Below are 19,768 nucleotides of genomic sequence, written 5' to 3' on the forward strand. Positions count from 1 at the left end.
GACATCTTGTGACAGTAATGGGGTAGAACTATGATCGTTTTATATAGTTAAATTCTGTAGTCTTAACCAGTGGTCCAGATACCTCTGTAACAGAATAGAACAGAATAGAGGGTAGGTGGCTTTTCTGATGGGAAAAGGGTTACTAACATTGTTCATTAAAGGTCTTATGATTTAAAAAGAATGGAATATTGATCACCAGCTGGCATCTGACTTAGAGACTGCTACGTTTTCTGTACAACTTCATGCCAACCACTTTGTTGTCCTTTCTTAAAATGAAAAAGGTTTTGAACACTTACTTTAATTTGATAGGGGAGGGCAGTATTGATTCAAAAGGAAAGTGTAGTTCAACAGATATTAATTTCAGTGTGTATAGCAAGAAAGTATATTAAAAATTATGCCTAGCTATTAAGTATTGTTTTTAATTATTATATTTTAGGTTATTAGAGATACAGAGAGCTTACTTAGAAGAAAACAAAGCATAATTTATTAGGATTTGAAATAAAAATATGAATAATCTAATAAAAATTAGTAGTGTTCTTATAAATGAGGATATATATGAAAGAACATTATACATTTGTCATGTAGACTACATTTGTAAGAAAGATGTCTATATCATGATATTGAACTATTATTCAAAGAGGTAAATAGCTATAACTGTCATTTCTCTCATAGTAATAATTATAATAATTGTTCCTACTTATTGAATATTAAATATGCGACAGAATCTCTTACAAAAGCTTCATGAGCTCTACAAATTTGACCTCATTTAATCCTCACAGTAGTTTGGTAGTTTGAAGTAGTTTGGTTACCCATCCCCATTTTTATGAGGGCACTTATCTCAGTAATTTGCTCAAGGTCACACAGCTAGTAGTGCTAGTATCTGAACTCAACATATATCTGTCTGGCTTCAAAGCTCTTGCTTTAATAACTATAATATATTGCTTTCTTATGATAAGAGATCTTCTTAATTAGGAGACATTCAGTAAACAAGAGCAGTACTCAAGCCTTCTCTCCTGTGATTGGATAAAAGTAAAATTCCTGTCCCTTGATTATCTAGTGAAGATTTTTGAGACATAAAGCCCTAAGAAAGATCACCGTAAGAGAAATCAACATTCATTAAAGCTGAAGAAAAATTATGTTCCTTTAAGCCAAAATAGGGAGTTTCAGAGAAGCATCAAATTTCCCCCCCTTTCTGTGTCATTGCAGCAGCAGTTTGTATACTCTCTTTGTTGCTAGCGTACGTGGTTGTGATAAAATGAATATGAGCATGGTGGAACTTCATAATTATCATGGGTCTGATTAAAAATATACAATGCAAGGCAGTCATATATAGGACGTCTAGATTCACATTGAATCTAGAACTATGGTTAAAGACTGAATGTATACAGATTTGCAAAATCTGTTTTCTGTCTTGTGAGTCTCTGTGGTCAGGACTGTGAAGAAATCCCTGTTACTCCAGATTGTTTTTCATGAGACCTTTGTAGCATATTCAACCTTAAGAGGAAAGTAATGTAAATTTCAGGAAGTGTGTGAAGGGAAGACTATCCATGGAGGCTAAAAGGTAATAAAAGTGGACATAAGTAGAACAGAGGTTGCAATAAACAAATATTGGCCTGTGAGAAAGCAGCTAAGGAATACTGAGTAGTTAAGAACCATGGGAGTGGTTTTTACATGTTTTTCTCATTTAAATAAGACTAGTTGTTAAATCTCCTTCCAATTATTCGAACTTACAAAGGAGAAACATTTTCAGATTGATTTTATATAGAAGCATGTAGTTGTTATTTATTAGTAGCATTTGTCTCTTAATTACTTGCCTGATATAATCTGATCAGTCTTTTATTTAGGTAATACTGTTTCTTTTTTTTTTTTTCTTTTTTCTTTTTTTTACTGACTAAGGCACCAAAGGACTTTGAAGAGGTGGTAGGTGATCCTCAATATCAGTGACATTTTCCAGGCTTCACTGAACAGTGTAGGTCAATTTATATATTTTTTGAAAAGTAACTACAAATTACTGGAGTTCAAATAAATACATTTGAAGAAGTGTTTGCACAGGGGGAAACAAAGATATTTTGTCCTTGAGTGTGAGAAAATCACTTGTGTGATTAATGAGAACAATGTTAAGAATTTTCTCAATAACACTTATTATTTCCACAATCTATCTACTTTTGGAAAACCTCAGAGATTTTTTTGGCATTCAGATTAATTTTTTAAGAAGAAAAACAGCCTTAAAAACAGTTTTAAAGAATAATGTGCCTGTCTCATTAATTTTGTAGAAATAGACGCTTTCAATCTGAAAAGCACTAAATTTAAAGAAATATCATAATTTTTTTAATGTTTTATTTATTTTTGAGAGAGGAGGAGGAGAGAGTGCACACAAGAAGGGGAGGGGTAGAGAGAGAATCCGAAGCAGACTTCAGGTTCTGAGCAGAGCCCAAAACAGGGCTCAAACTCACAAACTGTGGTGAGATCATGACCTGAACCAAAGTCGGACACTTAACTGACTGAGCTACCCAGACACCCGTCTTTTTAAAAATTTTAAATAGGAATCTACCTAAATTGTGCCAGATGTTTCCCTACCATTTTAAGTAGTTTATTTGGGGACTTTCTGTTTTCCCTGTGTATATAATTCTGGATTATTATTGGTGATTCTGTCAACTGTTTCTTCTCAGAGTATCAGCTTTGAGCAGCCCCTTTTCCTTTGTAGTATAATTACTTTGAAGTGATACAGAAAAAAATCTCTATATAACTTAAGTTTTATCATATTTTATTTAGCAGTCTAAGAGGTAGAATTTCTGGGTTGAAGGACCAATGAACCAAGCATTCAAATACCTGGATTCTCATTCTTCCTCAGTTGCTCTTTGTGACCTAGCGCAAATAATGCGCCACCTCAGAACCTTCAGTTTCCTCATTTGGCAAGTTATTGACAATAATAATTTATATTTATGGTGTGTCTATGATGTGCTAGGTACTATATGTTACTTAGGTAACATTGTAGCAACCAAGTTAAGGACTGGTCCCAAATAGCAGAGTTTACAAGGGTACAGTGGACTTGCACCCTCTGATCTATTGGACTCCTCATTGAACTGTGCTTGAAATGTGCTGCTTCTATTTTAGAGCACAAAAACACAGCTCAAATAAGATGATGTACATAAAAACATTTTGTGACCTGTGAAGAGCTGAATATGAGCTATTTTTATTCCTCACAACTCATTTTTCTCTAACTACTCTGAAGTTTTATGATAGCTATTTTCTTTGTAGTTTGGAGGCTTAAAAAATTGTTTTCTGGATGACAACTATTCCAAAATGCTAAAATAGTAATCACGTAGAAGTTGATGTTTCTCTTTCCATTTTCTTAAATTCATTTTGGGAAGAGAATGAAAACAAAACACTTTCCAGAATACTGTAAGTGATAAGCAGGTCTTAAATGTGTGATTTCTACCCAACCATTTGTAATAGAGAAGTTAAAAATATATGATCTGATGAGAACTTTTAGTAAGTAAAAGTGTATAAACAATCTGGGTATAGTTATACTGTTTACTTTTTTGTTAATAAAATCTCTTTAGAAATAAATTGATAGAATAACATAATTTTTTGTCATTTTACAAGTGAAATATATTTTAAAAAATTGTTCAGGTCAAATACCATCTGAAACTCATAGGTTTTAAACAGTGCACATTTCATTTCTTTAGGCTATGTTAAGTAGACACATTTTGCTATAATCATTACACAAAATTAGAAAAAAATATTATTTTGCCTATATATTTTCTTCTAGTTTAGTGAAGTGCAGTGCTAAGGAGTAAGCGATGTTTTTACAATGGGGGTTGTTTCTTGATTTTTTTAAAAGTAGACAAAGATTTTAATTACAGGCGTAATTTTAGATCTGAACACATTTTGCCTGATGTTGGTTAGGAATGCAAAGAGAAAAGCTGGAAATAAATTCATGGGCTGGAATCATTCTGCCTCTGTTTTATAACAGCAAGATAATGCATTTTTTAAAAGGATACAACTACACCCGAGTAGAGAACATGTATGGTGACATATTTAACTAGATTTATTGTGGTGATCATTTCACAATATATGGAATCATTATGCTCTGTCTCTGTATCTGAAACTGATATAATGTTATGTCTCAATTATACCTTCATTAAAAAAAGAAGAGACCATAATCTATTTGAGGGATTCTTTGTACCAGATAGTCTTTGAATAGCCATTGGGACTTTGTTTTTTAAGCATTTAAATGAAGAAGGTACATGAAATCTGAGTCAGTGGATATAAAACATTACCTGAGATTGTATTCTTTTTTGCCTTCTGATATCATTGTATTGATTAAATTACCATATTTCAAACCAGATATATGATTATTAGTTTTTTAGAACTGGGTTTAAGGAGTCCACTTGTAATGAGCAGCAAGTGTTGTACGGAAGTGTTGAATCACTATATTGTATGCCTGAAACTACTATTATACCTGTATGTTAACTAACTGGAATTTGAATAAAAATTTAAAAAAAAAAGAACTCGTTTTGTCAGCATTTGAACTTTCTAATAACCGTGATGCTCTGTAGACTAAAACCTTGATTTGCTTCATATTTCCTTGGGTAATGTATTTCAAACTTGGGTTTATGGCTAGAGAATATCTATAGAACTATGACTACAGTTTAATTGCATTACAGTAAAATTTGCTATCAGTGTTCATATTTAAAAACTATAGAATTTTTGTCTTCAAGGTCCTTTGCATTTTTAAAAAAGTGCTCATTTATTTTGAGAGAGAAAAAGAGGGAGAGTTATAAAGAATCCCACACAGGCTGTGTGCTGTCCGCACAGAGCTCGACGTGGGGCTTGAATTCCCAAACCGTGAGATCATGACCTGAGCTGAAACTAAGAGTCTTAACTGCATCCGAAACTAAGATGCTTAACCAACAGAGCCACCGAGGCGCCCCTGGGTTTTTGCATTTTTAAATTCCTTTTTAGTTTTTTTCTTTCTCAATGCACTTTTAATTGTATAAAAGAGGCAAACATTTTAAAGACAACCTAGACATAAAACACTGAAAATATAGTATAAAAGACATAGGAATCTTGGATTCCAAAGGAGAACGTATATTTTTCTTCTCTGAACATAATATTAAAATGAAAGAATATAAAATGCCATAACATATTACCTTCATATGTGAGTAAAGAAGAGTGTCTATTCTTAAAAATGCTAATTACTGTGTTCCGAAGAATCAGAGCAGTTTATTAGTTCTTACGATACTACTGCTTTTTTCACAACATTGCAGATAAATAGCATTTGTTAAAATCTTGGAAGTATTAGTTCTTGATGAATTTTAGTTTTAGATCAAATATTCCTGACATCTTATTTTTATATATTCCAGGGAACCCGAGGTCATATCAACAATGGGTGCATACAGTCAAGGTAATACTAATCTTTCACCATTTCTTCTTACTTCACTCAAAATATACAGAGAAATGTTCAGTAAAAGGATGCTGCTTATGCTATTTATTGGCGATATTTAAGATGTTTGTATATTGTCACATTTTAAATATTTTTATTTTATGCTATTATTTATAGTTTGATATTCATAAGTATAATTTTAAAATGGAAAGCTTTTGTCAGAAATAAATGGCTTGTTTTGAAAAGCAAGATGTTTTTGTCACCTTATATCCTAGAACAATGGAATTAGGAGGAGAAATAGGATTTGAGGGGAGTTTTATCATTTCTGGTAATGTGTTTTGTTAATATGATTTTATTAAATGTAAAACTCAGCTCCACAGATTTAGATTTTATTGCCCAACATTAAAACAACTGATGAATAGTTGACTTCCTTTCTTTTTTTAATGTTTATTTATTCTTGAGAGAGAGAGCAAGAGTGTGGGCAGGGGAAGGGCAGAGAGAGAGAGAGAATGAGGGTGAGAGTGAAAGAGAGAAAGAGAGAGAGAGGGAGACAGAATCTGAAGCAGGCTCCAAGCTCTGAGATGTCAGCACAAAGCTCACGCGCTTGAACTCGTGAACCGTGAGACCATGACCTGAGCCAAAGTCAGATGCTTAACCAACTGAACCCCCAGGTGCCTCGATTGTATTTCTTTCTTATTAAATTTTAAGTACATACCTATGATGGGTCCTATTGCACCAGTCTGCCTAAACTGCAAAGATGAAATGATTTTTAAATCATGTATTACACCAACTAAAGGAATGGAATAGACGGTTTATATTTTGTCTGAAATGACTATGGTATGTGAAAGCTTGAAAACACTAAATCTGAAGAAACTTCTGTAGGTCTTTGTGTAACTTGCGAGTAAAGCTATTTTCTGTGCTATTAATAATGCTTTGTACTCAGGCGATATGTTTTTAAAATTTTTAGAAATATGTCTTTTTTTGTTTGTTTGCAGAAAGGAGGTGCACTGTTTAATACAGCAATGACCAAAGCGACTCCAGCTGTACGGACGGCATATAAATTTGTAAGTCTTGGCATTTACAAATTCTGTTGATAAAATTTTACATTTTCTTAGCTGACAGGCATGTAAATCTAGACTAGTTCCAATTTTTTTATTTATTTAAAAAAATTTTAATGTTTAATTTTGAGAGAGAGACAGAGTGAGAGTGGGGGAGGTGCAGAGAGAGAGGGAGACACAGAATCCAAAGCAGGCTCCAGGCTCTGAGCTGTCAGCACAGAGCCTGATGCGGGGCTCAAACTTATGAACCATGAGATCACGACCTGAACGGAAGTCGGAAACTTAACTCACTGAGCCACCAAGGCGTGCCCCCTCCCCATTTTTCCTTTTAAAAAAGCTTTAAAAAAAAAAAACTTGGAGTTAAGATTGATCAAAGTGAATTTGGTTATTGAAACTATTGTCTAGGAAGGATATTGCCTTCATATAATTAAGGAAAACAATTCATTTTATTTCAAAGCTATAAGTAAAATTGTGCACTCAGATTACAACAGTCCCTAATGAAGTGCCATTCTTAGAGATTTGACTCTTTCATTTAATTCCTATTGTATACTGAGGCTCAAGTAGAAAAAAAAATAGAAAAATATGGCAAGTTCTCTTACCTCAAAGATGCTTGACACTCCATAATTAAAATTCTTCAGTAATTCTCCATGACTTATAATAAAATAAAAATAGCTGTATCAATAACAATAACAAATAATAAAATGAAAATCTCTTTAATATGTTAACTAAGACCCTCAAGACCTGACCCCTCTTATGTCCTGTTTCAGTTCACCCCAACACCCAAGCCTGCCCTCTCTCTATAGATCCTGAGTGCTCCTCATTTCTTGAATGCAAGGTTTTCTCTTCTACCTCTGTTCTTCAACAATCCATTTCCACTACTTGGGGCATTTATTTCTGGGGTTTTGTCCATGGAGTGAACACTAATTCATCCTGTAAGACTTAGTTTAGGCATTAGTTGTTTGCCTGAAAAAACATTTTCCAATCCCACATTCACAGGGTTTATACACCTCCCAGGTCTTCATAGGACCTGTAGACATACCTCTGTTTCAGCACTTGTTTGGCCTGTGGGCATCTTTATCCCTAATTTTAGACTAGAGCTTGAGGTAGGAGCTAGTATACTGGTATGTGATGAAGTAATTTTTTAAGTGCCACAGGTCATGTATATTTCATATTTCTAAAAAAAGATTCAGGGTAGTAGTTTTGATTTTATAAGAATTTCTCTTCAAATGCTTTCTCAGTAAAGGAAATTATGTGATTGAATTAAAAATAGAATAATATATTTTAATAAGCGTAGAACTTATATTCTTGTTTTGACGTACAATTATGACAAATATGTAGCCACCATTATTGTTTAAAAAAATCCATTTCAAAGATTACATTTTATAGTAGCACAGCTACTCTACAGAGTGGGTTCAAAAATGTGATGAAATTCTGAACTGTTTGAAGCTTTATCATAAAGTAAAAATAGGAAGAATTCATTATTTTACCTTGGAACCAGCAGCATCTGCTGATGGATTAGTTGCTGCTGATGGATCAGCATCTGCTGATGGATTTTGGATTAGTTGTTTCATGGCTTTTCTGGAAATTCTCTCTTAGTGTATCACCTTATTTCACTATAATGCTGGTGGTTTGATTTATATACAGTTTTGGAGAGATTTTAATTTTTTACAATGAAGTAGCACATGGCCGCCATGTGAAACATCAGTTTAGCCTTGTTTTTCACATTCATTTAAGATTCTAAAACGGGTTTCCCAGTCAAGTGCCCTTCATTTAATTCCTTGAGCAAACACTTGAGGTTTTTCCTCAGGCTTAGAGAAAATGTATTATTTTGCTAAGTATGTGTTTCTCTCCTTAATTTCGCTCATATTTTCTACAAAAACCCAGAAAGAAAGCAAACATATTCAAAACTTCATTCATTTTTCATATCTCTATCTTTCTAATCAGTATTTTACTTTTTGCTGAGGACCCTTTTCTGCAGAACAGTCAAATGTTTCCAAATTAAAAATTGTGCTGTCTGGAAGATTATTCCCTAAATTTATGTCAGGCAATTTAAGTTCTTCAGAATGTACTTAATCACTTTCCTCATTTATCTTGTGATCTTGTGATTATGTTGTATGTGAATCAAGAAGTCAAAGAGATTTGGGACAAGTAAAGTCAATTTGTGACTTTCACAGTTGTACCTAAAACTCAGCTTTCCAGGCTCCCCTTATTCTGAAATATGAACTCTTGAAATTCCTCCTTTGACCACAATTTACTATGAACAAAACTCCCGATCTCTCTTATATGGGCTTAACAGAATTTATTTACTTGTTTTTCACAGTAAATTTTTCATAGTACATTTTTTAAAACTGGGAACGATGTTTTAAACTTTCATTCATTCACTAAATTGTTTGAGTACCTCTCAACAATTGAGTTGGAGCTGTGAAGAAGTTGGTACTGTGAGAAGAGAGGTACTATTCCTGCTAATTTTATGTTTGTGTCGCTGTTACTTTGTTCTATACTTTGGATGTACTACTACAAAGGAACTAAATATGTATTTGTTGAAGGAGATAATGACTTTGTCCTATACTTAGAACAGTTTTTCTATGCTTAAAACATATTTTTCTATGCGTTTTATACTTATACTTTTCTGTGCTCAGAGGAGCCATAAAGCAAACTAGAATTAACAGATAAACTTTCAGGGCACCTGGGTGGCTCAATCGGTTAACCGTCAGACTTTGGCTCAGGTTATGATCTCACGGTTCGTGGGTTCGAGGCCCATGTCGGGCTCTGTGCTGACAGCTAGCTCAGAGCCTGGAGCCTGTTTCAGATTCTGTGTCTCCCTCTCTTTCTGACCCTCCCTTGCTCACACTGTCTCTCTCTCACTTTCTCAGAAATTAAAAACAAACAAAAAAAACCATATACTTTCTTAGAAATTGAAAAATAACAGTAAAGTGAATACATAATTGATTTAGCTAAAAGCTTTCCTGAGTCAACTTTCTTGTTAGGCCTTTCTATTTTAAATTATTAGCCAAAGCCATTTGCTGGGTGCTTCTCTGTAAAGAATCCTTGTTTATTGGTAAGTTTCTACTTGGTAGATTGAAAAGGAGAGAACCTATACCCCATCTTCCTGATCATCTGAAAGAGGTCAGTAGAGGAGGTAGGGCAAGTGCATTTAAGGGAATCACTACATGAATCACAGAACCATGACTGACAACTCTATATTCAACTCTATACACTGAAGAGCATTTGAAAAGATCAGTGTGAATCAAGTGGATTTTGAAAGAATAGAGAATATTTAGGTAAATTAGAATATAGACAAAATGTGAGCACATATGGATATAAATTCTAGAACATGGAAACAGGCACATTTCTTGGTAATTATTCATGTTTACCTAATAGGAATGTAGTGATTAATACTCAACCCTTTAAATAGATTCAAAGGCTTAATAAAACAATGAATGTGAAAATGCTTTATTAATTGTAAGGAACCATAGAAATATAATTTGTGTTATTTGGCTTTTTAGGTTATCTTTTATAAACTGTGTGTAACATGTTTTGACTTTGCCTCATTTACCATAAAGAAATAATTGTTTAGTTGAGTTCAAGACATTTTTGAGCAGTTACTATATGCCAAATATTGTATCAGGTACTACAGATATTATCTGGAAAGGAATGAGAGCATTCCTCTAAATGAACTTGGGAAGGCATGTGTTCACTCTTCCTAGAAGTACTTCAGGAAGCAGGATGGATTGGTAGAAGCAAGAACATTGGAATTTAAGTCTTAAGCCTGTACAACCTCAGTTTCCATGTCTGTAGAATGAAACTCGTAATGCCTTTTCTTTCACAATGCTTAGATTCAGTAGATATATTTTAAAATCCTTAGTTTTTCCTTCTCCTTTGAGATGGGGAGAAGTTAGACTCAGGAATTAAATGGACCCAGATCTGAAAGTAGGCTATGCAGATGATCTCCTCTGAGTCACTTTCTTTATCTGTAAAAATGTCATAATAATAGTCCTAACTTCATAGGTTTGTCATGATTAAATGAGCTGATACCATGCTAGGTACCCAGCACATGGTCAAATATTTAAGAAACACAACATAAATGTGAATTTCCTTTCTTTTCCTCTCTGGCCACTCTGAGTGGGAATTTCCAGTGGAACAAAGGCCAAGGCCAGTTGTCTTTAGTTAAATTATATCCCACAGGAAGCACATCAGGACCTGAGAGGCTTAAATGCTGGAGCCAGATTCCCTAGGGAACATGAGAATAGCATCTTTTGTTAAGGGGCTTCTAATTTATGCCAGAAAAACTGTACATGAAATAGCCATAATATTGAGATATCTCTGCTAATGAAAACGTGTGTCTGCCTATAAAAGCATTTCAGTAAAGCTTTGTAAAGTTGTCCCGAGTGTCTTAAAGTCCAAACATTTGCCCAAATAGCCTGCCGTTGTGCTTTCTCCTTTTCAGCACCAGTTAATCACAATTGCAAATTAAGGCTGAGCATTAGTAGTCAGGTTGACTCCTGTGTTTTCTATAGCTTAGGAGGCAAAATAGGCTAAATGTTAGCCTTTGTATGGTACAAGTATACAAATAGAGACTAATCACGTTTTCACTAATTTGGATATAATAGTAAGTGATGTGGTTTCCCAGAAGAATAAGAGTTTTAGATTATAATTTGTTCTTTTTCTAAATAATATGAAGTTAGCAAGTTTCATGGAGTGTGATCTCATCTACTAACTCTTTAAGTGGTAATAGAACCATGCTGAGCCAGACACTTGTGTTTCCTTTTTCTAGGCAAAAAATCATGCTAAGCAGGGAATAAAAGAAGTCAAGAGTAAGCTAAAACATAAGGTACGTCATATTCTTTTCATTCTTCCTTGATTCTTGCATTAGTTTGAAGCTCAGACTTTACAAATCACATGAGATTTATGTTTTTAATGATGTTTGAAATATGCTTAGCCCTTTGTTCAAGAATGTATTTTTCATAACAAGCCCTCTGGCAACTATCTGCCATTCTGTATGCATTCACTGAATAATCTCTTTATTGTTTGCATATTTTATCACAGAACAACGGAGATCTTCAAAGATGCTTTAACAGGATGTATGTTTTCATAAAGTTGATTGCCTTGATATCACAATTTAAATTCTTGCTTCAAGCTGAGAATTTCTTTAAAAAGGTGATCTTTAGTGCAGACAATCCAGGAATGCCATCACTTGGCTTTATAGGAACTTTCCAACAGTAGCTACTTTAATTTGAAACGTGTTCTTAATTTACAAAAAATTGTGTTTGAAGATATGTGTTTGAATCTATGAATATTGCATGTATATGAATATTTATGTGTATGTATATGTGATTTCAATTGGATTATATATTATATCTTTACAAATTTTGTCAGTTGTTTTGAATATCTACCTTTGAAGAAAAAATACTACTTAAAACTTCCATTTTTGTGATGGAGGGTAAATAATCTTAATATAGCTTTTATTCATGTTATTCAAAAGAGATTACTTTAGAAGTTATTAATTCATAATATATAAAAATGCATTTTCTTCCAAAATAGAGTTTTTAAAATTTATATTGGAAGCGTTATTTTGGTATTTGCATTTATATCAGATAGTTTGTCCAGAAGTAATAAAAGGAGTATTTAAAATAAGGCCTTTAATATTTCTTCACATGTAGGAAAATGAAGAAGATTATGGAACCTGTTCTGGTTCTGTACAATATACACCAGTTTACACATTACACAATGAAAAGGGAGGAAATCTAGAAAAGCGTAAGCTTTCCCAGGTAAGGTTACTTACTCTTATGTCTCCAAATTCTAAAATTATGTAATTCCGATTCGCTCTTTAAGAACAATTTTGGAGCCATTATTTTTTTTATCATACGCTATGAAAACCTACATTTACGGTCAAAGAGATGAGTAGATGGCATCTGGGCAGGCTGTAGGAGGATTAAGAATCATTGTTCCAGACACCAGTCTCTCCATACTTCATTATGTTCTCATAGGGCTCATAGTCCAGCAAGGGGGGAGAGGCAAGCATGTGATTGTCATAGAGTGTGAATAGTTTGATGATGAGGGGTGGGCGTAATCACAGATTTCTTCTATAGAAGTAAAATGAAACTCATATATAGGGATTTGACCATTAAAATAATCTATATAAATTAGAATATAATGTGTTTTTTCTAAAGTTAGATCATTTGTTTGCTATAAATATTTAAAGCCTCTGCTTATATGCTGATATTATGTAAACCTCTGTCCTCAAGAGGGAAAGTATTCAGAATTAAAGCTGTGTATCTCTGATTTCTCCTCATATGTATGTTTCTGAAGGTTTCAGTGATACAAAATTTATATACACCAAATCATATTTTAAGTGGCCTTAGAAAACTAGCTTTTAAAAAGAATTCTCAACTGGATTATAGTTCATTTATTCCAGTCACTAAAGTTAATAGACAAGAGAATTGATAGCCAGAACGGTCATATCACTTACTCATAACGCATTAGTGGCTGAGTGGGCTGAGAACCCATCTCCAGCACTCACTTAGCTTTCCTGGGTCTGCGGACACTGCAGGAGTAGAGATGGCCTTCAAGTGCTTCTGTATGTCATTAGGGATGGAAGGTGTGTTGAAAGCTTCACCTTTGTAAAGAAAACTCATTCGTGTAAGCATTCAGCACCTACTGTGTACCAGCCACTACTCTAGGTGCTCTAAGAGAAACAAAAACGTATCTCTACTTTTGTGGGTCCATTTTTATACCATACTAAGTGCCTTCTCTATGAATGTATCCATTTATAAGCTTCTATTTTCATTATCAGTTTTGCTTAATTGAAGCATATTGATGGTAAATGCTGATTGCCTGATCTAAAATAAACCCTTCAATGAAATAATAATTCCACAAATATGGAGACCTTGTCTGGCTACTACTGTTAACTGGAAAACATGTATTGACTTGTAAACTAATGATAGATTTGCAATCAATAGCTCTATTTTTCTTCCATCACTAGTATGTTCAATCCCTATTGGTTCTCAAGCTTCCGCATCTTAAAAACTTTTGCCAAATGTTTATTGCCTTCATACTGGACCATTTACATTATATTTACCATGGTGGATAGATTTTTATGTGAAAACCAGTGGGATCTTTGTTACTTACAGGATGCTTTAAGATAGAAAGAAAACACTTGAATTCGAGAAATGTCTGTCCCAAATGTTTTAAGTTAGAGAAACTATCTGCAGTTCCTCATTAAAATTTTTAAATTTTCCTTTCTTTAATATGGTGGCATATTTCTATGATAATTTAATTATAAAATATATTACAGATTTATGTTTTTGTTTGTTTTCTGTTAATTCCTAGACAGACAATTTTTGATACAGAAAATTGTATTAGGTTACAGGAAACCTTACAGGAAAATAGGTTACATTCATTGCATACTTATCCTGAATTATCATGGCCATCATTTATTATTAAATCATTAACTATATGTATTCATCAGTTAGCATTTTGTGGTTTTCAGGAGGATATGATAAATGATGACCCTAACAAGAATGAAGAGAAGTAGGGCTGATTGTTTTAAGAATTATAATATGATTTTCCTACTTGGTTCATAGAAATTTGTTAAACCAACACATTTAGATGGATTATGCACGTGCTGATAATGTCTGAATAACAGTATTTACTTTTCAAGCAGTCTCAGTTTTATGCAGTGTGTATTCCCCATATATATGTTTCTTTGTATGCATGTGTTCCGTTATATAAATAGGTGCATATATCCGTGTATATGTATATTAACAGCCAAATTTATTGAGTCCATATTCCCAATAATTTGTAACCTCATAATACTTACCATAATTTAAATGTTTTGTCTTTGCTTGTATCCAGGTGTAGGAATATATGTAGTCCTCTGGTAGGATTGGAGCTAGAAAATGGAAAAATCAGTCAGGGAAGACTATCAGCCCTCCCTACCCTTCATCTCCTAACCTGCCTTCTCTCTGTCGTTCTCTCACCAGGCTCATTCACTCTGTGTAGCTGTTCTCTGTGCATTCTGTAGATTGGCTGTCTAGCTCCTCCATGTGCCTGACATTGAGCGTGTAGGCCCTTGGTTCAAACAGCTGCTAGGAATGGACCACAATGCCCACAGCCAGTTCCTTGTGGAATTGGCCCACTGGATCAAGTATTAATCCTTAGTTCGATAAACTCTAGCTGGAAAAGCAAGGAGAATACCATATTACCAAGAACACTGGCGAGTAGTAGGGGCAAACAGGAAAAGCAATTCTAAAGAAGGGTTTTAAGGACTGTGACAAAATAGAAGATTTTCTCTATCTCTAGTTGCCGTGTCATCATTTGCCAAAGAGTCGTCTTTGCAAAAAAATAAAAATTCCATATTTTTAGGTATGTAGAGGCTGGATCTTTGTATCATAAACCGAAGCTCGGTAAGTTTAAGTCAGCCTCTGCTAGTGGGTTGCTGTTGCCTCAGCTCTTGCATGAGAGTCGAGCCACTTACACAAGTGAAAAGACTACAGAGAAAATGAGCTTAGAATACCTTGTTTGCATTTGGGGCAAGGAAATCAGTAGGGACCAGGCATAGTCTACTGCCTTTTCTTTGTGGTTCCTTGGTTTACTTTTTGGTAGTAAACCAGTCTCATTGATTTAATAAAAAATATGATCTAGTATATTGGACAAGAGATAGAAGCTGATGCTAGAACCACGAAGATACTGTTTTATGATGATTTCCAAAGTAGTAAGTAGCCTTACTTCTGTCTCTCCAAGCACAATATTATTAGGATCTGAACACATTAAGAATTTCAATTAAATATGTAAGCATTTCTAGAAATAGTCAAATGTGGTTATAGGCAGAGTCTAGATATCAATCAATACATCAAAGACATTATGTTTATTTATTTACTTTATAGTCTACTTATTTCCAAAAATAAATGGATATTTTACCAAGAACCCTAGAACAAAAGATTAAAATATATTTATTTTTTTAATTTTTTAAAAATATTTATTTTTGAGAGAGAGACAGATTGAGAGCAGGGCGGGGTAGAGAGAAGAGACACAGAATCCGAAGCAAGTTCCAAGCTATGAGCTGTTAGCACAGAGCCTGATGCGGGGCTTCAACCCATAGACTGTGAGATCATGACCTGAGCCGAAGTTGAATGCTTAACTGGCTGAACCACCCAGGCGCCCCTAAAATGTATTTAATATAGATAAGACTTGAGGCAGAGAGAAAGTTAGTGCAGTAAGAGGCTAAGGCCCATTCCCTTGCTTAGTAGCCAAAATGAATAGATAAACACACCTACCATGATTCATAATGTACAAGGATTAAAAAAAAAAAATGTTCAGGAGGTGTGTGGCCATTCCAGGAAATGGGACTAGATACTGCACATTGTCAGTGTCCTGAGACCTTGCATCCAGTGGAAGTACCCAGAAGAGGCATGTAGGGACAGAAATCTAGTTTACTTTCTTTGTTCTATTCTGTGCAGTGTCTATCATTTGGAATACTCAGGCTTATTAATACCTCTCTCAAAGACAGCTTGGTTTCCTAAGAAAATATTTTTAAAAATGAAGACTACAAGTAGAAATAAAATTAGAATGCACTTTTTCTTCTTTCTGTCAGGCTCACTGAGCCAGAAGAGTAGCATCTCTTTCTCATGTTGGAAATGGTCTCTCACTGAGGAACCAGTGTCTCTGGGCCCCATCTTACATTTGATTATTCAAATCACCATCTTCTCTTAAAAGGTTTGCCATGTGGTAAATTCAGTTACCTACAGAAGTGACATTCAGTAGGACCTCTGGGATTTGATGGTCTAAAGAGCTTTGAGGTCCTTAACTACTGTTTTCCAAACTTCAGTTTTTACAGAGTTGAGTAACACTGAAGTACACTAGAGCAGACTTGGAAAACATGAGGAAGAGACAGATCCTTGCTGACCAGTGAGGGCGCCTGCATGTTTGTGTGTATTACATGATTACTTTAAAACTCCCAACAATCCTGGCACCTGGGTAGCTTAGTCGGTTAAGCGTCCGACTTTCGCTTAGGTCATGATCTCCCAGTTCGTGGGTTCGGGCCCCACGTCGGGCTCTGTGCTGACTGCCAGCTCAGAGCCTAGAGCCTGTTTCAGTCTGTGACTCCCTCTCTCTCTGACCCTCCCCTGCTCACTCTCTCTCTCTCTCTCTACTAGAAATAAATAAAACGTTAAAAAAATAAAAATAAAAAAATAAAACTCCCAACGATCCAAGCACACTGGGAACTGTTAACCCCATTTTTCAGATTTAGTAACATCAGAGGGATGAAGAAATGTGGCCAAAGTTTTACAGGTAATAAAGAGCAGAGTAGGGATTGTAACGCAGACCGACTAATTCTGAAATTTAAGTACCTAACCACTACAGGCCGCCTTTGTGTTGGGTGGAATGTTTATGGAAGAGGGGTAGTTAGAGACAAAGGCATGGAGAGCCAGAGAGACTTGACTTTGAAAAAAGTACTAGCATTTAGCATTGAGTGAAACACAGTGTCTCTAAGCCCTACTTTCTACTTTTGTGAAATAGTAATAACAATACATGTCATTTTGCTTTAATGCTATATGTATATTATATATAATGCATATATATATATATATGTATATGTATAAATGGGTAGAGGCCATATGTATATATATGTATATCTTAAACTTCAGGTCTCTTATTGCAATGGCACTGACTTTCTTCTCTCTTGGTAGTAAGTGTCCAAAGTCATTAACAATCCTCTAGTCCACTAAAGTAGTGGGGACCCTAAATTTGTCTGTCTCCATTCTAAGTAGGGATGAGCTTAGATCCTGGTTTATGATTTGAGAAGAAATATACAGCTTATTTTACTGAGAAATCTCTTGATGTCTAAGTCCTCGGGTGTGTCATTTTCTTGTAAGATTATTGAAATAAAGAATATGGGCTTTATCCAATTCCTTATCCATGTGAGAAGTTGACCACAGCTGTGTAAAGAACTTTACATTTCCAGTTTCCAGCTAGACATGTATAAATGGCACACTTTATTTTCATCTGTTTTTCAAAAGATGAGAATGAGATTATGGTTATTTAAATTCAAGAATGTATTTTAATAAGTGAAAAAATAAAGTTTCATAATCTGGGTACTATAGAAAAGAACAAAAATCAAAATGTATATTATGTTAAGCCTATATGCCATTACCTAGCTTTTGTTGGGAATAGATTATGAATCTGCATCTACACCCCAACAAATAGTAATTTGTGTGCTGGTCTGCTAATTAGTACGGGTACTTCCTGTTTTGTTGATGAGGCTTAAATAAATGTCAAGGGTACAGCCATGAAGATCTCCCAATTAGGCTTCACATTTGTAAAACCCAACCCTTTTCCCTTTTGTGTGAACATGACAGTTCCAACAGCAGCCCCAGCCTAACAGGACTCCAGGGAAAGGATCCTCCTCTGGTTTTATTGAAAACAGGGCCAGTTGGGTCCATTGAGAATACTGCCACCGGTCATGGTGCAGAACAGTTTTCATCTTGACTACACACTTACCTCCTTTCATCCATTTTATTTTAGAACAAATACTGTACTCTTAGTGAACAACATTTAGACAAAGTCTGTCCCTGAAAATTATGTTTTAAAATACTTATTTGTAAAAATGCATTGGAATTTGCTAAGAATGAGAAATTCCTTTAATGTGCAAAATTTGTATGAATCTAAGATGCTGCTCCATTTTTAATATTAGCCATTCTTAACTTATTCTGACAATTATAATGTGTACATATCTGAGTGTCTGTATAGATACACACACACACACACACACACACACACATACACATCAACGAGACTAGTGTACTGCAAGCAGGAGCTTAGCTATATTACAAGTCAACATTAACAGATGGATGGCCCTGAGCAAGCAAAACCACGGCAACAAAATCTAGTGAAAGTGGAGGATTGAAGCTTTTTGTTGTTAAGCTCTATTAAAACCCTGGCACACATATCACTCTTAACTATTTCATGTCTGAGACAAATAGCAATGCACTCAGATTTATTTTCATCCTGTCCAATTAAGTGTGTAAAAGCAGCATGAAGAAATATGAATGAAAAATTATTTTTTCATTTGTAATATGATGTAAAGTAGTGTGCCTGTTGAGAAATATTCACATGTGGAACATAGTCAACACTTTAACCTAAATATAGTGATTAGAAATATAAGTATGTTCATTAGTCATAATTTCTACTAATAAGACCAAGTGCTATTAAACTAGTGATCATTTATTCTGTTTTTAAAAAATATTCACATACAGACCAACAGTTTGAAGTATGAAGAGTTACCTTTGGAATGCATAAATAAGGAAGATATTTACATCATAAAATGTGATCTATGTGATTTTCCATTTTACCCATTATAGAAGGTGATATGCACACTTCAAAAGAAACTATGTGATCATTTTGAATCCTTAGGTATTTAATGGTTTATCAGTCATCCTAATGAACTTATGGTATATAGCATGACCGCCATGAGTTCATTTTATAATTACTAGTAATATACTTTTATCTTTAAGGAATGTACTTAAAAGTTATATATACCTTTTGGCACGTAGAGACTTGCAAGTAAGGTATTTTAAAGCCACGTTTTGGTTCAATGGGAACTTAAAAGAAATTCAGGTATATAAGCATGTTTTAAAATATGCGCGATCAGGTGGTTTACACTGTGTAGTTAATAAATTTCATATTTTAAAATGTTACAAATGAAATTAAGTTGCTGTGAAATTTATAAGATAAAAACTCAGATTCTCTAAATTACTTAGTTCCTAAGCATAATAGATAGTATGATAGCATAATACATACCTAGTAGGATGTGGTTTATAGTATTGTGTTTCTGACCCTCTTTTCTTCGTTGGAATTCAGTGGACTCTGGGAATAAANGATATTCATACCTAGTAGGATGTGGTTTATAGTATTGTGTTTCTGACCCTCTTTTCTTCGTTGGAATTCAGTGGACTCTGGGAATAAAATGAATGTAATTAAAGATAGCGTTTGTTGCTCAGGTGACATAATAGATTGCAGAAAATGGCACACTTGTTGGGATCTTTGGAAAAATACAGTCCATTCAGCAGCTTTGCTTTATTGGTCAAGAAAGAAATGGCATAGTCCTTGTTTGCCGAGGAAATACAGCACTTGCTTTTTCTGACCAAGAAAAAGGTGATTGCAAATCACAGTGAGAAAGATAATTGTGACGTGGGGGGACAGGGAAGAAATGGGTGTATGAAGGAAGAGGTCCAGATACGTGGAAAGAATAGTTAATGTAAGTTTTTTAAAAATAATAAAAGTAAGCTTAACCAAATAGTGATAAACAGAAATCCCTTATTTT

At 34.4% G+C, this 19,768-nt stretch overlaps 1 protein-coding gene across 1 annotated transcript in view; it reads left to right on the plus strand.

Moving 5' to 3' along the window:
* Positions 1–19,768, plus strand: part of DENND1B (DENN domain containing 1B) — a 244,586-nt gene that overhangs the window by 199,572 nt on the left and 25,246 nt on the right. The window contains exons 17-20 of the mRNA XM_077775092.1: positions 5,370–5,410; positions 6,385–6,453; positions 11,222–11,278; positions 12,108–12,215. Coding sequence (XP_077631218.1) covers positions 5,370–5,410; positions 6,385–6,453; positions 11,222–11,278; positions 12,108–12,215 — 275 coding nt within the window. The remainder of the gene's footprint in view (positions 1–5,369; positions 5,411–6,384; positions 6,454–11,221; positions 11,279–12,107; positions 12,216–19,768) is intronic.

This window comes from Crocuta crocuta, unplaced genomic scaffold (genome assembly GCF_008692635.1).
Source record: "Crocuta crocuta isolate KB4526 unplaced genomic scaffold, BGI_CrCroc_1.0 scaffold207, whole genome shotgun sequence".
NCBI classification, from domain to species: domain Eukaryota; kingdom Metazoa; phylum Chordata; class Mammalia; order Carnivora; family Hyaenidae; genus Crocuta; species Crocuta crocuta.